Below are 22,326 nucleotides of genomic sequence, written 5' to 3'. Positions count from 1 at the left end.
AGTTTTGTCTCTATCAAATCTATCGAGAGGGATGATGCAATAAACCCCTGGCAATGTGGCCTCAGATCTTCACAGCTTGCACCATTTTAACTTAGGAAACTGAGTCTCTAAAAACTTTGTTAGTCTCTTTCCATATTTGTTTCCTAAAGGTGAAGGTTCTCGGAAATATGGTGTTTTGTGACTAGAAAGTACCTGTTAATGCTTTCTGCACTTTTCTCTATGTCAGATACTCTTTTGCATTGTTACTGCAACAAGAGAGATCTATCTTGCCTTTCAAAGCCAGTGAAGAGCTTTTTGTTTACTTCTTGGCTGCTTCAGACACCTTAGTAACTTTGGAACCTATGGTATTTGTAAAAGCCTGTATTCCACCACATAATTTAGGAACAAGCTGATCTCACAGAATACATCCTCCTTAACAATATTCAGTCCTTTAAGGCTCATATTTGAATTATGAAGTCATTTCCTCATTCAGGGTGATGATTCCAAATACCTAAAACTCAGAATCACTTTTTTCTTTGCTCCTTCAGGTCACATATGGACTGTTTGATTCCATGCTAAGTGACAAAGATACATCACCATCCCTTTATCAGATGTCTACTAAAGACAGAGGTCTAGCCCAAGGGCTGATCTCTTTATTGCTCCACTTTGGCTGGAAGTGGGTGGGGCTCATTGTGTCTGATGATCAGAGAGGAAGGGAGTTTCTCTCTGACCTGAAAGTAAAGATGGTATCAGAAGATATCTGTGTGGCTTTTACAGAAAAAATCCCAGATAATTGGAATGAAAATATAAAATATGACTATGGTTTGCTGAACTTGAAATAACATACACGAGTAAATGTGAATTTATTCTATGGTGATATAGATGACTTGCTGTTCTTCTGTGTAGACATTCATATATTTGTAACCAGAAAGAAGGTGTGGATCTTTGCAAAGCCACACTCAACATACTTAGAGTCTATAACAAGTGAAAAGCATGTTTTGATGAACCTATTCAGTGGAAGCTTCTCATTTTTAAAGAAGAGAACTATCCTTGGCTTCAAGCACTTTCTTGAGGCCCTTACACCCTCCCATTTCCCAGGAGATATTTACTTCTCTAAATTCTGGATTGACAATTTTAACTGTTCACCTCCTGCTTCACAATGTGGAAATTATAAACCCTGTCCAGTGAATATTTCCCTAAAGACTAAGGATAAAATAAATGAAGTAATGACTATTTCTGAGCCAAGCTATTCCATATGGAGTGCAGTATACGCAGTGGCCCATGCCCTACATAAAATGCTATTGAGCAAAACTGAAATGGGATCTAAAGAAGACAGAAACACAGACTGGCTTCTACCATGGCAGGTAAGCCTCACTCACAAGCAGGGGAAGCTTAGAATCTTACATTATTAGTAAGTAATTTTCTGTGGTCTAGCCAATAAAAACATTTTCATCTTATAAATAAAACTATAAGTTAAAATGGAAAAGGGTTTAAGTTTCTCTCCATTTACTTTTATGTTGGCTATAGGCTTGCTGTATATTGTGTTTACTATGTTTAGGGATGTGCCTTGTATCCCTGATCTCTCCAAGATGTTAAACATGAATGGGTATTGGATTTTGTCAAATGCTTTTTCAGCATCTAAGAAGACGATCATGTGGCTTTTCTCCTTCAATTTGTTTATATGATTGATTAAAATGATGGATTTCTGTATATTGAACCTGCATGACTGGAATGAACCCTACTGGGTCATTGTGGATGATATCTTTTATGTATTCTGGGTTTTGGTCTGCAAGTATTTTATTGAGTATTTTTGCATCAATGTTCATAAGAGAGATAGGTCTGAAGTTCTTTTCTTTGTTGGGTCTTTGTTAGGTTAAATATTGAGGTGACTGTGGCTTCATAGAATGAGTTTGGTAATGTTCTTTCTGTTTCTATTTTTTTGGAATTTTTTTTTTCAAAGCAGTTTATTCAGGAACCTTGAACAATCATCTGACCCTGGGGAAAGCCAGCCCACAGCTTAAATAGCCTCTGGGTAGCCAACCCCAGCATACCACGTGGGCAATGCAGATAGGTCCACATACTTGGAAGCAAGCCAGATCCTCAGCCTTAGCCAAATGTGGAGTTGTTCGTGACAGAGAGCACTCACCATCCGGAAGGTGGAAGGCGGAAACCAGCTCCATCTTTAAGGCGAGGCATTACGCAGCTCTCTGCAGTTCCCCCTTTTTGTTTTAGATGCATCAGGCAAGAGTAGAGGTCTGATCTCTGATATTAGAAATAAATTGGGACTTTGTACCGATGTTCATTTAGGTGTCATCCACCCAAAGAGCATCAGACCTGTCTGATACCTTTTTCTCAGAGGCGGGACCTAGGGCATCAACCCGCATGCAATCAGACATGCTCTTCTCTGGGTCGAAAGTGGCTGACCCTGAGTGCAGTGCTTAACCTCGCATCCTGAGCATAACATTTTAGCTTTTTATGGTAGCCAACCATGCTTGGGGAGACTGTCCTGCTTCAATGGCTGTAAAGGCCTGAATGGTCATGGCTGCATTATGGTGTTGTGAGACTCTAATCTTGCATATACACCACAGGCAAACCAAGGAGACCAACACCAGAAGGCCTGCTAACGCTCCCATGCCCACCCATTCCTTCAGATCATTCATGGCTGAAGCAATCCATGATAATAATCCTGTGGCTAGTCCTGCATCCACTCTGGTAGAATTTACCGTGACAATGGCCACTCTCAGCTGCTCCATCATAGTATCGAATTCTCCAGTCCAATTAACTAAAATATAGCTAGACAATTGTTTAGACAGATTTGCAGCACAGGGAAAATTCTCATGTTGTATGCTAGTGACTCAAAGTCCAGCATACTTTCATTGACAGCCAAGTTGAGCAATTTGCCATAGGGTATCAATTTGCTCCTGCATGAGGTCAATCCTCTGATTGAACACCATCAAGCCTCCTTTTAGTTGAGCATTAATTCCTTTCTGTACATCTAAGGCATGAGCTACATTGGCTAAAAGGTTATTCAGGGTCTGAGAAAACTGCACAGTATGACTCTTGGATAATGCCACAATGGTAGCTCCAACACCCGCCTATGAGATGGCAGTAACAATGGTGGCTGTAATTCCAAGATCCCTTTTCTGTCTGAAGACAGTCATAGTATGAGGGGCATCAAAGGGCACAGGCACCCAGCAAGGCATGCAAGTAACCAGCTAGTAAATTTACTAGCATTCCAGCATTGGGCAAAAAAGCAAATATCATTACCACAATTACTTGGCTCTATCTGGCTAATAATGAATAAAAATGGGGGATATAAACAGACAGGTGTGAGCTTATAGGAAATATTATGAGAAGCCTTAACCCCCTTGTTGGAACATCCTGCATCAGTTCTAGAACTAGCAGTGGTGGTGTCTGAGGTCTGAGTTGGATCAGGAGACCATGGCCCCAGGGGTGAGATGTGCTCCATGTAAATTGACTAACTCCATGCCATGTTTTCCTCCACTTTTGAAAGTCATTTAAGGTTCTTAAATTATTTTTTCCCTTTTTTTAAATTTTTTTATCAATTACACTTTATTCATTCTGCATCCCCCCATAATCCCCTCCCTCCTCCCCTCCCAATCCCACCCTCCCTCCTCCCTCTGCATGCAAGCCACTTTCCAAATCCACTGATAGGGGAGGTTCTCCTCTCCTTTCTGATCTTAGTCCATCAGTTCACATCAAAAGTGGCTGCATTGTCCTCTACTATGGCCTGGTAAGACTGCTCCCCCTCAGGAGGAGGTGACTAAAGAGCAGGCCAGTCAGTTCATGTCAGAGGCAGTCCCTCTTCACATTACTATGTAACCCAATTGGACTCTGAACTGCCCTGGGCTACATCTATGCAGGGGTTCTGGGTTATCTCTATGAATAATCCTTGGTTGGAGTATGAGTCTCTGGGAAGTTCCCTGTGTTCAAATTTTCTTGTTCTGTTGCTCTCCTTGTGGAGACCCTGTCCTCTCCAGCTCTTACTATTTCCCAGTTCTTACATAAAATTCCATTCACTCTGCCCAACAGTTGCCCATCAGGCTCAGCATCTGCTTTGATAGTCTGTAGGGCAGAGGCTTTCAGAGGCCCTGTGTGGTAGGTTCCTAGGTTGTTTCCTGTTTTCTTCTTCTTCTGATGTCCATCCTCTTTTCCTTTCTGGATGGGGATTGGACATTTTAGTTAGGGTCCTCTCTCTTGCTTAGTTTCTTTAGATGCGCAGGTTTTAGTGGGTTTGTCCTATGTTGTATGTCTATATGAGTGAGTATGTACCATGTCTGTCTTTTTGCTTCTGGGACAACTCACTCAGGATGATGCTTTCCAGATCCCACCCTTTACCTGCAAATTTCATGATTTCCTTATTTTTTCATTGCTGAGTAATATTCCATTGTGTAGATGTACCACATTTTCTGCATCCATTCTTCAGTTGAGGGGCATCTGGGTTGTTTCCAGCTTCTGGCTATTACAAATAAAGCTGCTACAAACACGGTTGAGCAAATTTCCTTTTTGTGTGCTTGAGCCTCTTTTGGATATATGCCTAGGAGTGGTATGGCTGGATCTTGGGGAAGCACTATTCCTAGTTGTCTGAGAAAGTGCCAGTTTGATTTCCAGAGTGGTTGTACAAGTTTACATTCCCACCAGCAGTGGAGAAGGGTTCCTCTTTCTCCACAACCTCTCCAGCATGTGTTGTCACTTGAGATTTTGATCTTGGCCATTCTCATGGGTGTAAGGTGAAATCTCAGGGTTGTTATGATTTGCATTTCCCTAATGGCTAGTGAGGTTGAGCATTTCTTTAAGTGCTTCTCTGCCATTCGGTATTCCTCTACAGAGAATTCTCTGTTTAGCTCTGTTCACCATTTTTATGTGGGTTACTTGGTTTGCTGCTTTTCAGCTTCTTTAGTTCTTTATATATAATGGATATGAGTCCTCTGTCACATAAAGGGTTGGTGAAGATTCTTTCCCAATCTGTAGGCAGTCGCTTTGTTTTGATGACGGTGTCCTTTGCTTTGCAGAAGCTTTTCAGTTTCATGAGGTCCCATTTATTGATTGTTGCTCTTAGAGCCTGTGCTGTTGTTGTTCTGTTCAGGAAGTTTTCCCCTGTATCAATGAGTTCTAGGGTATTCCCCACTTTTTTTTTCAAGCCGATTTAATGTGTCTGGTTTTATGTTGAGGTCTTTGATCCACTTTGACTTCAGTTTTGTGCAGGGTGATAAGTATGGATCTATTTTCATTTTTCTACATGTAGACATCCAGTTGGACCAGCACCATTTGTTGAAGATGCTATCTAATTTTCCATTGTATGGTTTTGGCGTCTTTCTCAAATATCAGGTGTCCATAAGTGTGTGGGTTTATTTCTGGGTCCTCTGTTTGGTTCCATTGATCCACCATTCTGTTTCTATGCCAGTACCATGCAGTTTTTAAAACTGTTGCTCCATAGTACAACTTAAGAACAGGGATGGAGATACCTCCAGAAGATCTTTTATTGTAGAGGATCATTTTAGCAATTCTGGGTTTCTTGTTATTCCATATGAAGTTGAGAATTTTTCTTTCCAGGTCTGTTAAGAATTGTGTTGGTAATTTGATGGGCATTGCATTGAATCTGTAGATTGCTTTTGGTAAGGTGGCCATTTTTACTATGTTAATCCTGCCAATCCATGAGCATGGGAGATCTATCCATCTTCTCATATCTTCTTCTAGTTCTTTCTTCAGAGATTTGAAGTTTTTTTTTTTCATACAAGTCTTTGATTTCCTTGGTTAGGGTTACTCCGAGGTACCTTATGTCATCTGTGGCTATTGTGAAGGGTGTTGTTTCGCTAATTTCTTTCTCAGCCCTTTTGTCTTTTGTATACAGGAGGGCTACTGATGTTTTTGAGTTAATTTTGTATCTGGCCAATTTGCTGAAGGTGTTTATCAGCTGTAGGAGTTCCCTGGTAGAGTCTTTGGGGTCACTCACATGTACTATCATATCATCTGCAAATAGTGATAATTTGACTTCTTCCTTTCCAATCTGTATCCCCTTGATCTCCTTCAACTGTCTTATTGCTCTAGCAAGGACTTCCAGCACTATGTTGAAGAGATATGGAGAGAGTGGCAGCCTTGTCTTGTCCTTGATTTCAGTGGGATTGCTTTAAGTTTCTCTCCGTTCAGTTTGATGTTGGCTATAGGTTTGCTGTATATTACCTTTACTATGTTTAGATATGTGCCTTGTATCCCTGATCTCTCCAATACTTTAAACATGAATGGATGTTGGATTTTGTCAAAGGCTTTTTCAGCATCTAGGGAGAGGATCATATGGTTTTTTTCTTTCAATTTGTTAATATGGTGGATCACATTGATGGATTTCCGTATATTGAACTACCCCTGCATACCAGGGATGAAGCCTACTTGGTCATGGTGGATGATATCTTTGATGTGTTCTTGGATTCGGTTTGCGAGTATTTTGTTGAGTATTTTTGCATCAATGTCCGTAAGGGAGATTGGCCTGAAGTTCTCTTTTTTGGTTAGGTCTTTGTGAGGTTTAGATACCAAGGTGACTGTGGCTTCATAGAATGAGTTTGGTAATGTTGCTTCTGTTTCAAATTTGTGGAATAGTTTTAAGAGAATTGGAATTAGCTCTTTTTTGAATGTCTGGTAGAATTCTGCGCTGAAACCATCAGGTCCTGGGCTTTTTTTGGATGGGAGACTTTCAATGACTGCTTCTATTTCCTTGGGGGATATAGGACTATTTACTTGATTTACCTGGTCCTGATTTAGCTTTGTTAAGTGGAATCGATCAAGAAAATTGTCCATTTCATTTCAATTTTCAAATTTTGTTCCATATAGACTTTTGAAGTAAGTCCTAATGATTGCTTGGATTTCCTCAGTGTCTGTAGTTATGTCCCCCTTTTCATTTCTTATTTCGTTGATTTGGATGGTGTCTCACTGCCTTTTAGTTAGCTTGGCTAAGGGTTTGTCTATCTTGTTGATTTTTTCAAAGAACCAGCTCTTGGTTTCATTGATTCTTTGAATTGTTTTATTTGTTTCTAATTGATTGATTTCAGCCCTGAGTTTGATTATTTCCAGCTGTCTGCTCCTTCTTGGTGTGTCTGCTTCTTCTTTTTCTAGGGTTTTTAAGTGAGCCATTAAGTTGCTTGAATGCACTGTCTCAAATTTCTTCTTGAAGGCACTTAGTGCTATGAACTTTCCTCTTAGCAGTGCTTTCATTGTGTCCCACAAGTTTGGGTATGTTGTGTCTTCATTTTCATTGAGTTCTAGGAAGATTTTAATTTCTTTCTTTATTTCTTCCCTAACCCAGCTGTCTTTTAGTAGTAAGTTGTTCAGTTTCCATGTATGTGTAGGCTTTTTGCTATTTCTGTTGTTACTGAGGTCCAGCTTTATTCCATGGTGATCAGACAGGATACAAGGGATTATTTCAATCTTCCTGTATTTGTTGAGGCTTGCTTTGTGACCAACTATGTGGTCTGTTTTGGAGAAGGTTCCATGAGGTGCTGAGAAGAAGGTAAATTCTTTTGTGTTTGGGTGTAAGGTTCTGTAAATGTCTGTTAGGTCCATTTGATTCATGACCTCTGTTAGAGATATTGTTTCTTTGTTTAATTTCTGTTTTGTTGACCTGTCCTTTGTTGAGAGTGGGGTGTTGAAGTCTCCTACTATTAGTGTGTGGGGATCTATATGTAGTTTAAGTTTTATCAATATTTCTTTCACAAATGTGGATGCCCTTGTATTTGGGGCATAGATGTTCAGGATTGTGATGTCTTCTTGGTGGAATTTTCCCTTGATGAGTATGAAGTGTCCTTCCCCATCTCTTTTGATTAATTTTGGTTGAAAGACTATTTTTATCAGATATTAGAATGGCTACTCCTGCTTGCTTCTTGCATCCATTTGCTTGAAAAGCCGTCTTCCATCCCTTTACCCTCAGGTAATGTCTATCTTTGTGACTTAGGTGTGTTTCTTGTATACAACAGATTACTGGGTTTTGTTTAAGCATCCATTCTGTTAGTCTGTGTCATTTTATTGTAGAATTAAGTCCACTGATATTGAGAGACAGTAATGACCAGTGGCTGTTAGATCCTTTGAATTTGATGTTTCCTGTGGTCATACGGTTGTGTGCTTGGTTGCTTTTTGTTTTACTGTAGTGTGGTTATTTATTTCCTGTGTTTTCTTGAATATAGCTAGCTTTCTTGGGTTTTATTTTCCCTTCCAGTGTCTTCTGTAATGCTGGATTTGTTTGTAGGTATTGTTGAAATTTGTTTTTGTCATTGAATATCTTGTTTTCTCCGTCTATGAGGACTGAGAGTTTTGCAGGTTATAGTAGCCTGGCCTGACATCCGTGTTCTCATAGGGTCTGCATGATATCTGTCCAGGCCCTTCTGGCTTTCATAGTCTGTGTTGAAAATCAGGTGTGATTCTAATGGGTTTGCCATTATAGGTTACTTGGCCTTTTTCTCTTGCAGCTTTTAGTATTTTTTCTTTGTTCTGTATACTTACGGTTTTGATTATTATGTGGCGGGAGGATTTTCTTTTCTGGTCTAATTTATTGGGTGTTCTGTAGGCCTCTTGTATTCTGATTGGCCTCTCCTTTAAGTTGGGGAAATTTTCTTCAATGATTTTGTTGAAAATATTTTCTGGGCCTTGGTGCAGGGAACCTTCTTTTTCCTTTATTCCTATTATTCTTAGGTTTTGTCTTTTTATGTTGTCTTGAATTTCTTGGACGGTCTGTGTCAGGAATTTTTTAGATTTAACATTTTCTTTGACAGATACATCTATTTCTTCCATTGTGTCTTCCACACCTGAGATTCTTTCTTCCATTTCTTGTAGCCTATTGGTTATGCTAACCTCTGTAGTTTCTGCTTTCTTCCCTAAGTTCTTTCTCTCCACAATTTCTTCCATTTGTGTTTTTTTTTTTTTTTTTAATTTTCCAATTCTATCTTCAGGTCTTGAGCTATTTTGTTGGTTTCCTTCCCTGTCTGACTGTATTTTCATGTTTTTCCGTCAATTCCTTCAGCTGTTTGTTTGAACAATCCACTGTTTCTTTTATTTCATTCAGTGATTTAAGCATTTCCTCTTTAAAGGCCACATACCGTTTGGCTGCAGCTTCTTCTATTTCTTTTCATATTTTATTTGTTTCCTCTGTTATCATCTTCTTGAGCATAGATGTTAGGTCATCTCCTTGAATTTCATTTATGCTGGGGTGTCTAGGGCTATTTGCCCCTGGATAACTGGGTTCTGGAGATGCCATAATGCTCTGGCTTTTGTTGGTTCAACTTTTACACTGTCCTCTACCCATTGGGCTATCTTAGTTGTTTGAATTTAGTTTCTGGTTGTTCCTGGACTGTTGTAGTGGAGAGAAGCCCTTTAGCAGGAAGATGGTTTTTCCTCAAGGAAGCCTTCCCAGCTTTTTGGGTATAGTCCCTGGATGGCTGGTGTTTTTCAGGAGTTGCTACAGCTCACCTCAGGCATAGAGACCTGGGTGGTAACTGTGGTCCTGATTGGTCAAGAGGGCTCTCCTCTCACTGGGAGAAGTCCTGGAGACAGCTGCCCTCCTTCTGGGTTTCTTGCTGTAAATTTAGTGATCAGCTGCTGTAACCTGTGTGTCCCGTGGTTTGGTCGGTTTTGTTAGGGATAACTGGTTGCCCCTTGGAGCAGTATCTGGGGGTTGATCTCAGGGTTCCTGGTCTTTTGTAGGTCTGAGGTTGGGGCTCTGTGCCCCAGAACCCAAGAGGTAATCTGTGGCGGGTGAGTACTGCTCTGGTGTCTTGGGGCACTCAGTTCTGTCTGTAAGGAGTAGTTGGTACGAAGCAGGCCTCTGAGCTGGGGGAGCGTGTGCCCACCTGCTAGTCTGTGGGAGCTGAGTTTCCAATCACTCTGTGCTCCCTGTTTGGGCCCAGATCTGTGATGGCTGGCTGTACTCACCTGTTTGCGATCTGCAGTCTGCTAGACTTTCCCTAGGTGACCCCAGCAACACGGTTTCTTCCTTCTCTGTGGGGTCCTTTCTGGACAGGGGTTCCCAGTCCCTATTGTACTGGGGCACGCAGCTTGTCTGTACTGCTGAGCTGAGCGCAAAGCTCTCTGAGCGCAGCAGGAGCTTGGCTGTGATGGTGGCAGAGACCTTCTGGGGAAAGACTGGGTGACCTGCGATCAGACCCGCAACCCTGCTTCCCCGTGGGGTCCCCCCTCGACTGGGACTCCCAGTCTCAGGTACCCTTGTGCCCACGGATCAGCCTGGGAAAGTGACTGGGACACGCCCGCTTGCGGCTCCAGTCTGGAGACCCAAAGCCTGCGTTACCCGGGATTTCTTCCGGGTTCTGGCTGGGTAGCCATGAGTGGACCCGACCGATTCCCACGCCATGGGAGCCTCCCCTCACCTGGGAAACACGATCTATGTAGTTTCAGGGCCCCGAGTTCAGTCTCCTAGTCTCTGCACAGAGAGTGCTGTCCTGCTTCTCAGAAGCGCTATTCTCCCGGCGCCACCATCTTGGCTCCCTTTTTGGAATATTTTTAAGAGAATTAGAGATAACTCTTTTTGAAGGTCTGTAAAATTCTGTACTGAAACCCTCTGGCCCTGAGCTTTTTTGTAAGTGATACTTTTGAGATTGTTTCTATTTCCTTGGGACATTCAGGACTATTTTATCTATTTACCCGGTCTTGATTTAATTTTGGTAAATGGAATCTATCAAGAAAATTGTCCATTTCATTTATGTTTTCAAATTTTGCGGCATATAGCCTTTTGTAGTAAGACCTAATGATTGTTTGAATTTCCTCAGTATCTGTCGTTCTGATTTTGTTAATTTGGATAGTTTCTCTCTGCCTTTTAGTTAGTTTGCCTAAGGGTTTGTCTATCTGGTTGATTTTCTCAAAGAACCAGCTCTGGGTCTCATTGATTCTTTGAATTGTTTTCTTTGTTTCTAATTCATTGAGTACAGCTCTGAGTTTGATTATTTCCGATTGTCTACTCCTATTGGGTGTGACTGCTTACTTTTTTCCTAGGTAATTTCGGTGTGTCATTAAGTTTCCTTTATGAGATGTCTCAAACTTCTTTCTGGTGGCACATTGTGCTATGAACTTCCTCTTAGCACTGCTTTCTTTTTGTCCCATAAGATTTTTATTACTATTGCTCTGTAGCACCACTTGAAGTCAGGGATGGAGATACCTGCAGAAGTTCTTTTATTATATAAAAAAAGTTTTATCTATTCTGTTTTTTTTTTTGTTTTTGTCTTTGTGCTCCATATGAAACTGAGAATTGTTCTTTCAAGATCTGTGAAGAATTTTGTTTGTACTTTGATAGTAATTGCATTGAATCTGTAGATTGCTTTTAGTCGGATGGCCATTTTTACTATGTTAATTCTACCAATCCATGAGCATGGGCGATCTTTCCATCTTGTAATATCTTTTTCAGTTTCTTTTTTCAGAGATATAAAGTTCTTGTCATAGAGGTCTTTCTCTTACTTGGGTAGTTACACCAAGATATATTATATTATTTCTGGTTACTGTGAAGTATGTTGTTTTCCTAATTTTTTACAAGCCCATTTATTATTTACAGTCATGTGGACTACTGATTTTATAAGTTAAATTTATAACAGCCAGTTTACTAAAGGGGGTTTATCAACTGTAGAATATCTCTGGTAAAATTTCATGGGTCACATATATATACTATTATATCATCTGTGAATAGGGATATTTTGACTTCTTCCTTTCCAATACTTTTGACCCCTTGATCTTTTGTAGTTGTCTTATTGCTCTAGCTAGAACTTAGAGTACTACACTGAAAAGATATGAAGAGAGTGGACAGCCTTGTATTGTTTCTGACTTTAGTGTAATTGCTTCAACTTTCTCCACATTTAATTTGAATTTGGCTATTGGCTTGTTATATATTACCTTTATTATGTTGATGTAGGGCCTTCTATCCCAATCTTTACAGGGCTTTTATCATGAAGTGGTGTTCGATTTCATCAAAGGCTTTTTTTTCCCATGTAATGAAATGAACATGTTTATTTATTTTTTCTTTCAGTGAATTACAGTGATAGATTTAAATATGTTGAGCCTGGGATGATGCCTACTTGATCATTGTGGATGATATATTTCCTGTGGTCTTGGACTGGGTTTACCAGTATCTTGTTAAGTATTTTTGCATCAAAGTTCATAAAAAAAATGGATTTGAACTTTTCTTTCTTTGTTGAGTCCTTGTATGGTTTAGGTGCCTGTGTGACTGTGGATTCAAAGGATGGGTTTGGCAATGTCCCTTCTGTTTGATTTTGTAAATAGTTTCAGAAGTACTGGTATGAGCTCCTCTTTGAAAGTCTGGTAGAATTCCATGCTAAAACCATCTGGTTGTGGGGTTATTATTATTAGTATTATTTTGGTTGGGAGTCTTCTGATGACTGCTTCTATTTTCTTAGGAGTTATAGGACGGTTTAACCTGCTTAACTGATCTTGATTTAACTTTGCTAAGTGAAATCTATCAGGAAAATCTTCCATTTCATTTATATTTTCCAAACTTGTGGGATATAGGCTTGTGAAATAAGATCTAATGATTCTTTGGACTTATTCCCCCTTTTCATTTCTGATTTTGTTCATTTGGATACTGTCTCTGACTTTTTGTTAGTTTGTCTAGAGGTGTCTATCTTATTGATGTTCTCAAAAAAACAACATCACTTGGTGTCTCTGATTCTTTGTATTGTTTCCATTTTTTTCTATGATTCTAATTTCATCCTTGAGTTTGATTATTTCCTGCTGTTAACTCCTCTCGTGTGTGTTTACTTCAGTCTGTTCTAGAGCTTTTACATGGGTTTTTAAATTGCTACTATGAGAATTCATTAATTATATTTAGGAAGGCACTTAATGCTACGAGCCTTCTCCTCAGCACTGCTTTCATTGTATCCCAGAGGTTTAGGTATGTTGTCCCTTCATTTTCATTGAATTCTAGAACAACTTTAATTCATTTCTTCCTTGTCTCAGTGGTTACTGAGATGTTCAGTTTCCATGAGTTTTTTAGGTTTTCTCTTCTTTCCATTGTTATGGAAATCTAGCTTTAATCTGTGGTGGTATGATAAGATACAAGGGTTTATTTCAACTTTCTTGTACCTGTTGAGGCTTGCTTTCTGACCATGTCAATGGGCAATTCTGGAGAAGATGTGAAGTGCTGAAAAGAAGGTATATTTCTTTTTGTCTGGGTCAAAATTCTGTGCAAGTCCATTAAATCCATTTGATCTCTTCTTCCATTAATTTGTTTCTCTACTTAGTTGCTGTATTCATGACTTGTCCTTTGGTGAGTGTGGGGTCTTGAAGTCTCCCTCTATTACTGTGGTGATATTAGTGTTATGATTTTAACTTTAGTAATGTTACTTTTACAAATGTAGGTGCCCTTGTATATAGAGCAGAATATTCAGAATTGAGAAGTCATCTTGGTGGGTTTTTGCCATCATATGTATCCTTTTGCTATGATATGTGTCCTTTCCCATCTCTTTTGAATAAATTCAGTTAAAACATTATTTTATTAGATATTAGGATGGCTCCTTTCATCTTGCTTCTTGGGTCAGTTTCCTTGAAAAAGCTATTTCCAGCCCTTCACTCTGAGGTAATGTCCTCTTTTTTTTAAGATGTGTTTTTTTTTTGTATGCAACAGATTAATGAGTCCTGTTTATGCATCCATTCTGTTAGACTGTATTTTTATTGAGGAACTGAGTCCATTGATGTTGAGTGATATTAATGATTAATGATTGCTAGTGCCTGCTATTTTGATTTTTATGATTGTAGCAATTTTTCTGTGTTTCTATTCTTTTGGTTTTGCAGCAGGGGTGTTATTTATTTTCTGTGTTTCTTTGGGTGTTGTTTACTTCCTTTGGTTGAGGTTTTCTTTCTAGTAACTTCTATACTGTCGTGAAGCATAGACATTGGCATTTTCAAAACCACAGCATGGCCTCTCACTTGCTGTGAAGTCACTATAGTTGAAGCCTTAGTAACCATGTGCAGTGGGTGCCACCATTTTGGATCCTCATCTTCTAAATGGAAATATTATTTTCTGGTGCTGGAGAAAGACACAGGACTTTTTCCAACTAAGGACATGCTACACACTATACTATCTTCCATCTCATAGACAATATTTCTACTTGTGTTCAGTAGCTCTTGCATTATCTGTATGGGGAATAATTTTAATCTCACTAAACAACTGGGAAGACAAATAAACAAACTAAGCACTTTCAAAAAGAAAGCCATGTTAGAGAGAGGGAAAATGAACTTCTCTTTAAAGTCAGCCAGTAATCTTGTGGGCCACTCATATCATATGATATTTCTCTTCAGCTGCATCCATTTCTGAGGAAAATTAAATTTATAAATGCTGCTGGAGATGAAATAAGCTTTGATGAGAACAAGAATATTATAGAAACATATGATATACAAAACTTTATTGCATATAATTTTCAAAATGTATTACTACTTAAAGTGGGAGAGTTTGTCTTTAAGAGTGCACAAGATCAAGGCTTTTTCATCAATGAAGTTGTGATTCAATGGCCAAGCAACTACACACAGGTCTGTAAATTTTTCAGTATTTAATATGAAGGTAATTATTTGTAAAGAATTATAAAAATTGATTGTGTAATAATTCTTTGAACTTTTAAAATAATTGTGAAATTTTAATATCTTAGCTCTATTGTGACTGTGAGCTTGTGTCTGGGTGTTCATGCACAAGAGCACTGTGGTTCTTAAGTCTACAGTCAACTGTGGTTATCTTTTTCAGTTGCTCTCAACTTTATTTTTATCTCTGTGAAACCCTTGCTTTCTGATTTTGCTGAACTCAATGGACAGCATTACCTAGGTTCTCTGTCTTAATGATCATGAAGTTTGGATTACAGTCCTATTTTTCTGCACCCAGCTTGTCTTCCATCCTTTCATCATGATCAAATTCACATTTTCTTGCTTATGTGGCAAGCATGTTAAATACTAAAACATCTCTTTAGTTCTGTTTGATGACTTTAAATCAGAAATGAACCAATATTTCAGAATTACATATATGTATGTATACGTACACATATAAATATACATACAAATACACACATAATGTCCGCTAATTCCTTAGCTAGAATTAGATGAATTGAATTTGAATGTTTGTGTTTGTTAATAAGGCAGTGAATGAATAATTGAGAGTCCATGGTTATATAGAGGCATGTATGAGTGTTTCTATATGTAAACATACACATGCACATAAACTTATGTAAATGTTCACATATGTTAATTATACAGGCTAACTGATGATCAAGCATTCTTCCATTCACACAACTCACACTCAAGCATATCAATAATAACAACAAGGTTGTGAGATAGCATAAATAATTAATAAATTGTGGATTTTTACACAAGATATTTCTGAAAACAATATATATGAGCTGCCCAATATGTGTGTCAGGAACTGAACTCCCATTTCAGTGCAAGAGCTATATGCATTCTTAACAGCTGATCCAGTTATTCAGAAACATATTCCTGTTAATATGGACATATTTATTAGTCAGAAACTGAATCCAAACAGTTTCCAAGGCAGAAAAGAAGTCTAAGATAGAAATATTTCCTGTCCTACAAAATTTCTAACATATAACAAACTAAAATTGCATTAGAATTGTATTAGTTATGTAGTGATTAAGAATGCAACTGGTTAAAGTGCCATTTGAAGATGTCACTAACATTTGAAAAGAAAGGCATAGAACAATCCCTAGCATTGGGAGTCAAGAGTAAAAGTCACAGTAACAGATTATAATTCACCAATGACAAAACCATTTTCATGAGAAAATTGAACTTCCTTTTGCAGCTGAATCAGTGTGCATGGGTGTTAATACAAGACTGGCAATATAAAGGTAGAAACAAGTGTGCTTGGAGGCAAGTATGATTGGATTCTTGTCTTAAAATCCAACTGTCCCAAAATGCATACAATAAAATGAGTTCTGGTTTACTGCCTCACAGAAGAGGGTATCTTGATGTCCTACACATTTCACACAGGATAGGCAGTAGTGAGTTGTACTTTGGTCACCATAAAGGGATGTTGAACATTTAGTATTGGAAAGTGTGTTAAGTTTAAATCTCCATTCTACATTCCCACATTAAAACCTGAGAGTTCCTCATAAATAAATACAATTCCCATAGGTTATGTGAATTTATCCTAAACTATTTTAAACTGATGTTCAATATTGTGACCAGTTTTTTTGCATTGCCTTCAGACTCCTCAATCTGTATGTACACAGAGCTGTGGTCCAGGATTCTGGAAAGTTCTACAAAAAGAAAGGCCAGTCTGCTGTTTTTCTTGTGCATTTTGTCCAGAGCAGCACATTTCTAACCAGACAGGTAGAAAAATAATACTTTTACTCAAAATGCTTGGGAATAGAGATGGGGAAAGTTAAGAAGTGACCTTGGTGTCATAATGTAGTGCTGTTCCCTATGTCTCTAACACTCATCCCTGAATCCATTATTAATCATTGCTGAAGCCACACAATGTGCGATTTTTAGAGTGTCAGTTCTCGTGCTAATGTGTCATATGCACCCTACTTTTATAAACCTGCTTTTTGTTGCATGGAATGGCCATCTCAGCTCTTGCAGTGTTCCATGCTATGAGCTCCCCATTAAGTGTGAGCTCTAAAGTTGTCCAGGATCGATTTGTATTTCTGTGATTAACAAACCTAATGATTCTTGCCTCAAAATAACTCCAGGAAAAGTACGTCTGATTGTTTCTGAATGTACAAGAAACTGAACTGCATTTACACCACAGTTGTCATTTTCGGTATCAAAAATAGAAAAAGCAAGTCTTTGTAAATAATAATATGGCTGCTTGTTTAGGGTTGTGGTCAAATGTGTGATAACATACATAAGTAACATCATATGGAATGAGCAGGTTGCATTTTTATATACAAACGCACACACAAAGACACAAACACATTTAATGAGAAAAGACCCCAACTATTTGAGAGAGAATAAATATAAGGTGGGTGTGGGAGAAGGTTTAGAGCGATCAAAAAGAAGAGGCATATTTAAAATGAAAACTTTTATAAAAAAATTTCAGAAGGAAAATACATTAATATAATGATGAGAATCTACTATATATTAAACAAGACCAATCCTTAGACAATCGTAATACAAACAGAATTTTTTATGTATTATTTTAAATGATCAAATGTTGAAAAATTAATTATATATTCGTTGTATTCTTAGATTTAATGCTATCATAGGTTAAATTCCTTGCAGAGTGACACATGACTTCAATTCCTAGGTTAAAAAGATATGGAGAGAGTAAGCAGCCTTGTCTTGTCCCTCTGATTTCAATGGGATTGATTTGAGTTTCTCTCTGTTTAGGTTAATGTTGGCTATAGAGTTGCTGCATATTGACTTTACTATGTTTAGGTATGTATTTTGTGTCCTGATCTCTCCAAAATTTTATACATAAACTGGCATTTGATTTTTGGCTTCTATGGAAATGATCATGTGATTCTTTTCCTTCTCTTTGTTGATGTGGTAGGTTAAATTTATCAATTTCTATAGACTGAACCAATCCTGCATGCCTGGGATAAAGCTTATGTGACAGTGGTGAATGATATCTTTTATGTGTTCTTGTATTTGGTTTGTGAGTATTTGACTGGGTATTTTTGTGTCAGTGTTCATGAGGGAAATTGGTCTGAAGTTCATGTCTTTCTTCGGTCTTGACTGTGACATGACTGCATCTTCATAGAATTAATTTGTTAATGTCCCTTCTGTTTCTTTTTTGTGGGATAGTTTGGAGAGTATTGGTATTTACTCTTCTTTGAAGGTCTGGTAGAATTCTGAGCTGAAACCATCTGGCCCTGGGCTTTTTTTTGGATGGGGACTTTTGAAGACTTCCTATATTTCCTTAGGGGAGATAGGACTTTTTATTTATCTGATCTTGATTTAACTTTGGTAAGTGGAATCTATTAAGAAAATTGTTTATTTTATATAGATGTTAAATTTTTTGTGATGTATAGACTTTTGAAGTAAGACCTAATGATTCCTTTGATTTCCTCAGTTTCTGTCCTTCTATCACCCTTTTTGATGTTTATTTTGTTCATTTGGATAGTCTCTTTCTGCCTTTTAGTTACTTTGGCTAAGAGTTTGTCTCTCTGGTTGATATTGTCAAAGAACCACAGCTCTTGGTTTTGTTGATTCTTTGAATCATTTCATTTCTACTATGTTGATTTCAGCAATGAATTTGATTATTTAAAGCCCTCTTCTCCTCTTGGCCCTGTCTACATCTTTTTTATCTAGGTTTTTCAGTTGTGTCATTAGATTGCTATAAATTTTCCTCTTAGCACTGCTATCATTTTGTTCCATGAATTTGGGCATGTTGTGCCTTAACTTTCATTGAATTTTAGGAAATCTTTAATTACTTTCTTATTTCTTCCATGACACCTGTCACTGAGTCGAGTTGTTCAGGTTCCAAGTGTATGTGTAGACATTTTGCTCTTTCTGTCATTGTTGAGGTCCAGATTTAAAACATAGTGGTGTAATTGCATCCAAGGGATTATTTCAGTCTTATTGTATCTGTTAAGACATGCTTTGTTTCTTTAGATGTACAGTTTTTAGCAGGTTAATCCTATGTTATGTCTATATGAGTGAGTATATACCTTGTGTGTCTTTCTGCTATTGGGACAGCTCACTCAGGATGATCTTTTGTAGGTCTCAACATTTGCCTGCAAATTTCATGATTTCCTTCTTTTTCATTGTTGAGGAATACTCCATTGTGTAGATGTACCACAATTTCTGCATCCATTCTTCAGTTGAGGGGCATTTGGGCTCTGGCTATTTCCAGCTTCTGGCTATTACAAATAAAGCTGCTACAAACCTGGTTGAGCAAATGTCCTTATTGGGTACTTGAGCCTCTTTTGGATATATGCCTAGGAGTGGTATGGCTGGATCTTGAGGAAGCGCTATTCCTAGTTGTCTGAGAAAGTGCCAGATTGATTTCCAGAGTGGTTGTACAAGTTTACATTCCCACCAGCAATGGAGGAGAGTTCCCCTTTCTCCACAACCTCTCCAGCATGTGTTGTCACTTGAGTTTTTGATCTTGGCCATTCTGATGGGTGTAAGGTGAAATCTCAGGGTTGTTTGGATTTGCATTTCCCTAATGGCTAATGAGGTTGAGCATTTCTTTAAGTGTTTCTCTGCCATTCGATGTTCCTCTATCAAGAATTCTCTGTTTAGCTCCATTCCCCATTTTTAAATTGGATTACTTGGTTTGCTGCTTTTCAGCTTCTTTAGTTCTTTATATATACTGGATATTATTCCTCTATCAGATAGAGGGTTGGGGAAGATTCTTTCCCAATTTGTAGGCAGTCGTTTTGTTTTGATGACGGTGTCCTTTGCTTTGCAGAAGCTTTTCAGTTTCATGAGGTCCCATTTGTTGATTGTTGATCTTAGAGCCTGTGCTGTTGGTGTTATGTTCAGGAAGTTGTCTTCTGTGCCAATGAGTTCAAGGGTATTCCCCACTTTTTTTTTCCGAACAGATTTAATGTGTCTGGTTTTATGTTGAGGTATTTGATCCATTTAGCCTTTAGTTTTGCGCAGGATGATAAATATGGATCTATTTTCATTTTTCTGCATGTAGACATCCAGTTGGACCAGCACCATTTGTTAAAGATGCTGTCTTTTCTCCATTGTATGGTTTTGGCAGCTTTGTCAAAGATCAGGTACCCAAAAGTGTGTGGGTTTATGTTTGTGTCCTCTGTTCGGTTCCATTGATCCACCATTCTTTTTCTATGCCAGTACCATGAAATTTTTATTACTGTTTCTCTATAGTACAGCTTAAGATCAGGGATGGAGATAACCTCCAGAAGATCTTTTATTGTAGAGGATTGTTTTAGCAATTCTGGGTTTCTTGTTATTCCATATGAAGTTGAGAATTTTTCTTTCCAGGTCTGTAAAGAATTGTGTTGGTAATTTGATGGGCATTGCATTGAATCTGTAGATTGCTTTTGGTGAGATGGCCGTTTTTACTGTTAATCCTGCCAATCCATGAGCATGGGAGATCTTTCCATTTTCTGACATCTTCTTCTAATTCTTTCTTTAGAGACTTGAAATTTTTTTCATACAAGTCTTTGACTTGCTTGGTTAGGGTTACTCCAAGGTACTTTATGTCATTTGTTGCTATTGTGAAGGGTGTTGTTTCCCTAATTTCTTTCTCAGCCCTTTTGTCTTTTGTATATAGGAAGGCTGCTGATTTTTTTGAATTAGTTTTGTATCTGTCCACTTTGCTGAAGGTGTTTATCAGCTGTAGGTGTTTTCTGGTAGAGTTTTTGGGGTCACTCACGTATGCTATCATATCATCTGCAAATAGTGATAATTTGACTTCTTCTTTTCCAATTTGTATCCCCTTGATCTCCTTCAATTATCTTATTGCTCTAGCAAGAGAGAGGACCCTTACTAAAATGCTCAATTCCCATCCTGAAAGGCAAAGATGTTGGGCATCAGAAGAAGAAAACAGGAAACAACCTAGGAACCTGCCACAGAGGACCTCCGATAGCCTATGCCCTGCAGATTATCAAAGCAGATGCTGAGACTTATGGCCAACTGTTGGGCAGAGTGCATGGAATCTTATGTAAGAAGTGGGAAATATTTGGTCCTTGTGGAGCTCCTATCCTTTCCCCATCAGACTAACTCCCCTTCTGTCTTATGATTCCCTGTACTCTGCCAAAGGTTTGGTCATGAGTCTTTGTTTTGAAAACACTGCTAGTTAGAGCTTTCAGATGCGCTCAGTAGACTCCTGTCATACGTTCAATGCACATCCCATCTGTCTTTCTAAACGAGGATTGATCATCTTACCCCATGTCCGCTCAATTGATTATCTTTTTTAGGTGTATAGATTTCATTATGTTTATCATATCTTATAGGTCTATATAAGTGAGTATATCCCATGTTTGTCTTTCTCCTTCTGGGATATTTCACTCAGAATGATCTTTTCTAGATCCCACCATTTGCCTGCAAATTCCATGATTTCCTCAGGACCAAATATATCTGGGCACAGGGTCTTTTCTGAGACTGACATTCAACCAAGGACCATGTATGGATATAACCTAGAACCTCCACTCAGATGTAGCCTGTGGTAGCTCAGTAACCAATTGGTTTCCCAAAGTGAGGGGAACAGGGACTATTTCTAACAGGAACTCAATGACTGGCTCTTTGGTCTCCCCACCCCCGAAGGGAGGAGCAGTCCTGTTAGGCCACAGAGGAGGGCTTTGCAGCCAGTCCTGAAGATACCTGATAAAACAGGATCAGATGAATGGGGAGGAGGTCCCCCCTATCAGTGGACTTGGAAAGGGGCACGGTGGAGATGAGGGAGGGAGGGAGGGACTGGGAGGGAATGAGGGATCGGGACACGGCTGGGATACAGAGTTAATAAAATGTAACTGATAAAAAAAATAAAAAATAAAAAAAGAAGTGGGAAATAGTAAGAGCTGGAGAGGACGGGAAGCAAACAAGGAGAGCAAAAGAGTCAGGGAATTTGAATACAGGGAACTTCCCAGAGACTCATAATCCAAATAAGGACTATTCATGGAGATAGCCTAGAACCCCTGCACAGATGTAGCCCATGACAGTTCAGTGTCCAAATAGGTTCCACAGTAATGGGAAGAGGGACAGCCTCTGACATAATCTGATTGGCCTGCTCGTTGATCACCTCCCCCTGAGGGGAGAGCAGCTTACCAGGCCACAGAAGAAGACAATGCAGCCACTCCTGATGTGATCTGATAGACTAAGATCAGAAGGAAGGAGAAGAAGACCTCTCCTATCAGTGGACTTGGGGAGGGGCACCCATGAAGAAGGGGGAGGGAGGGTGGGATTGGTAGGGAAGGAAGGAGGGGCTTATGGGGGGATACAAAATGAATAAAGTGTAATTAATAGTAAAAAATAAATAAAAAATAAAAAAAAGACTTTCTTTGTGCCTGAATATATGTTCAATTTTGGAGAAAGGTCCTTGATTTGCAGAGAAGGCATATTTGTGTCTGGGTACAATTTTCTGAGGATTTCTATTAGGTATTTGATTCATGACCTATGTAAGATTCATTATTTCACTATTCAGATTCTGTGACAATAATTTGTCACTTGGTGAGAGTGAGGTTTTGAAGTTTACCATTATTACTGTGTTAGGACTTATGTGTGACTGAACTTTTAATAATGATTCTTTTACAAATGCAGGTGCCCTTCTATTTGGGGCATAGTTGTTCAAGATATTGTTGTCCTCATGGTGGATTTTTCTATGATGAGGACGAAGTATCCTTCACTTCTTTTGATTAATTTTGGTTGGAAGACTATTTTATTAGATATTAAGATGGTACTGCCACTTGCTCCTTG

The 22,326-nt window shown here is 38.6% G+C and overlaps 1 protein-coding gene across 1 annotated transcript in view; it reads left to right on the top strand.

The window, feature by feature from the left end:
• Nucleotides 1–1,037: 1,037 nt before the first annotated feature.
• Nucleotides 1,038–22,326, top strand: part of LOC132651210 (vomeronasal type-2 receptor 116-like) — a gene marked incomplete at its 5' end in the record, with an annotated part of 36,614 nt that continues 15,325 nt past the window's right edge. The window contains 3 exons of the mRNA XM_060376460.1: nucleotides 1,038–1,343; nucleotides 14,293–14,520; nucleotides 16,197–16,320. Coding sequence (XP_060232443.1) covers nucleotides 1,038–1,343; nucleotides 14,293–14,520; nucleotides 16,197–16,320 — 658 coding nt within the window. The remainder of the gene's footprint in view (nucleotides 1,344–14,292; nucleotides 14,521–16,196; nucleotides 16,321–22,326) is intronic.

This window comes from Meriones unguiculatus (genome assembly GCF_030254825.1).
Source record: "Meriones unguiculatus strain TT.TT164.6M chromosome 13 unlocalized genomic scaffold, Bangor_MerUng_6.1 Chr13_unordered_Scaffold_41, whole genome shotgun sequence".
Lineage (NCBI taxonomy): Eukaryota > Metazoa > Chordata > Mammalia > Rodentia > Muridae > Meriones > Meriones unguiculatus.
Note: the sequence above shows the minus strand (reverse complement) of the source record. Positions and strands in the feature narration are given on the sequence as shown.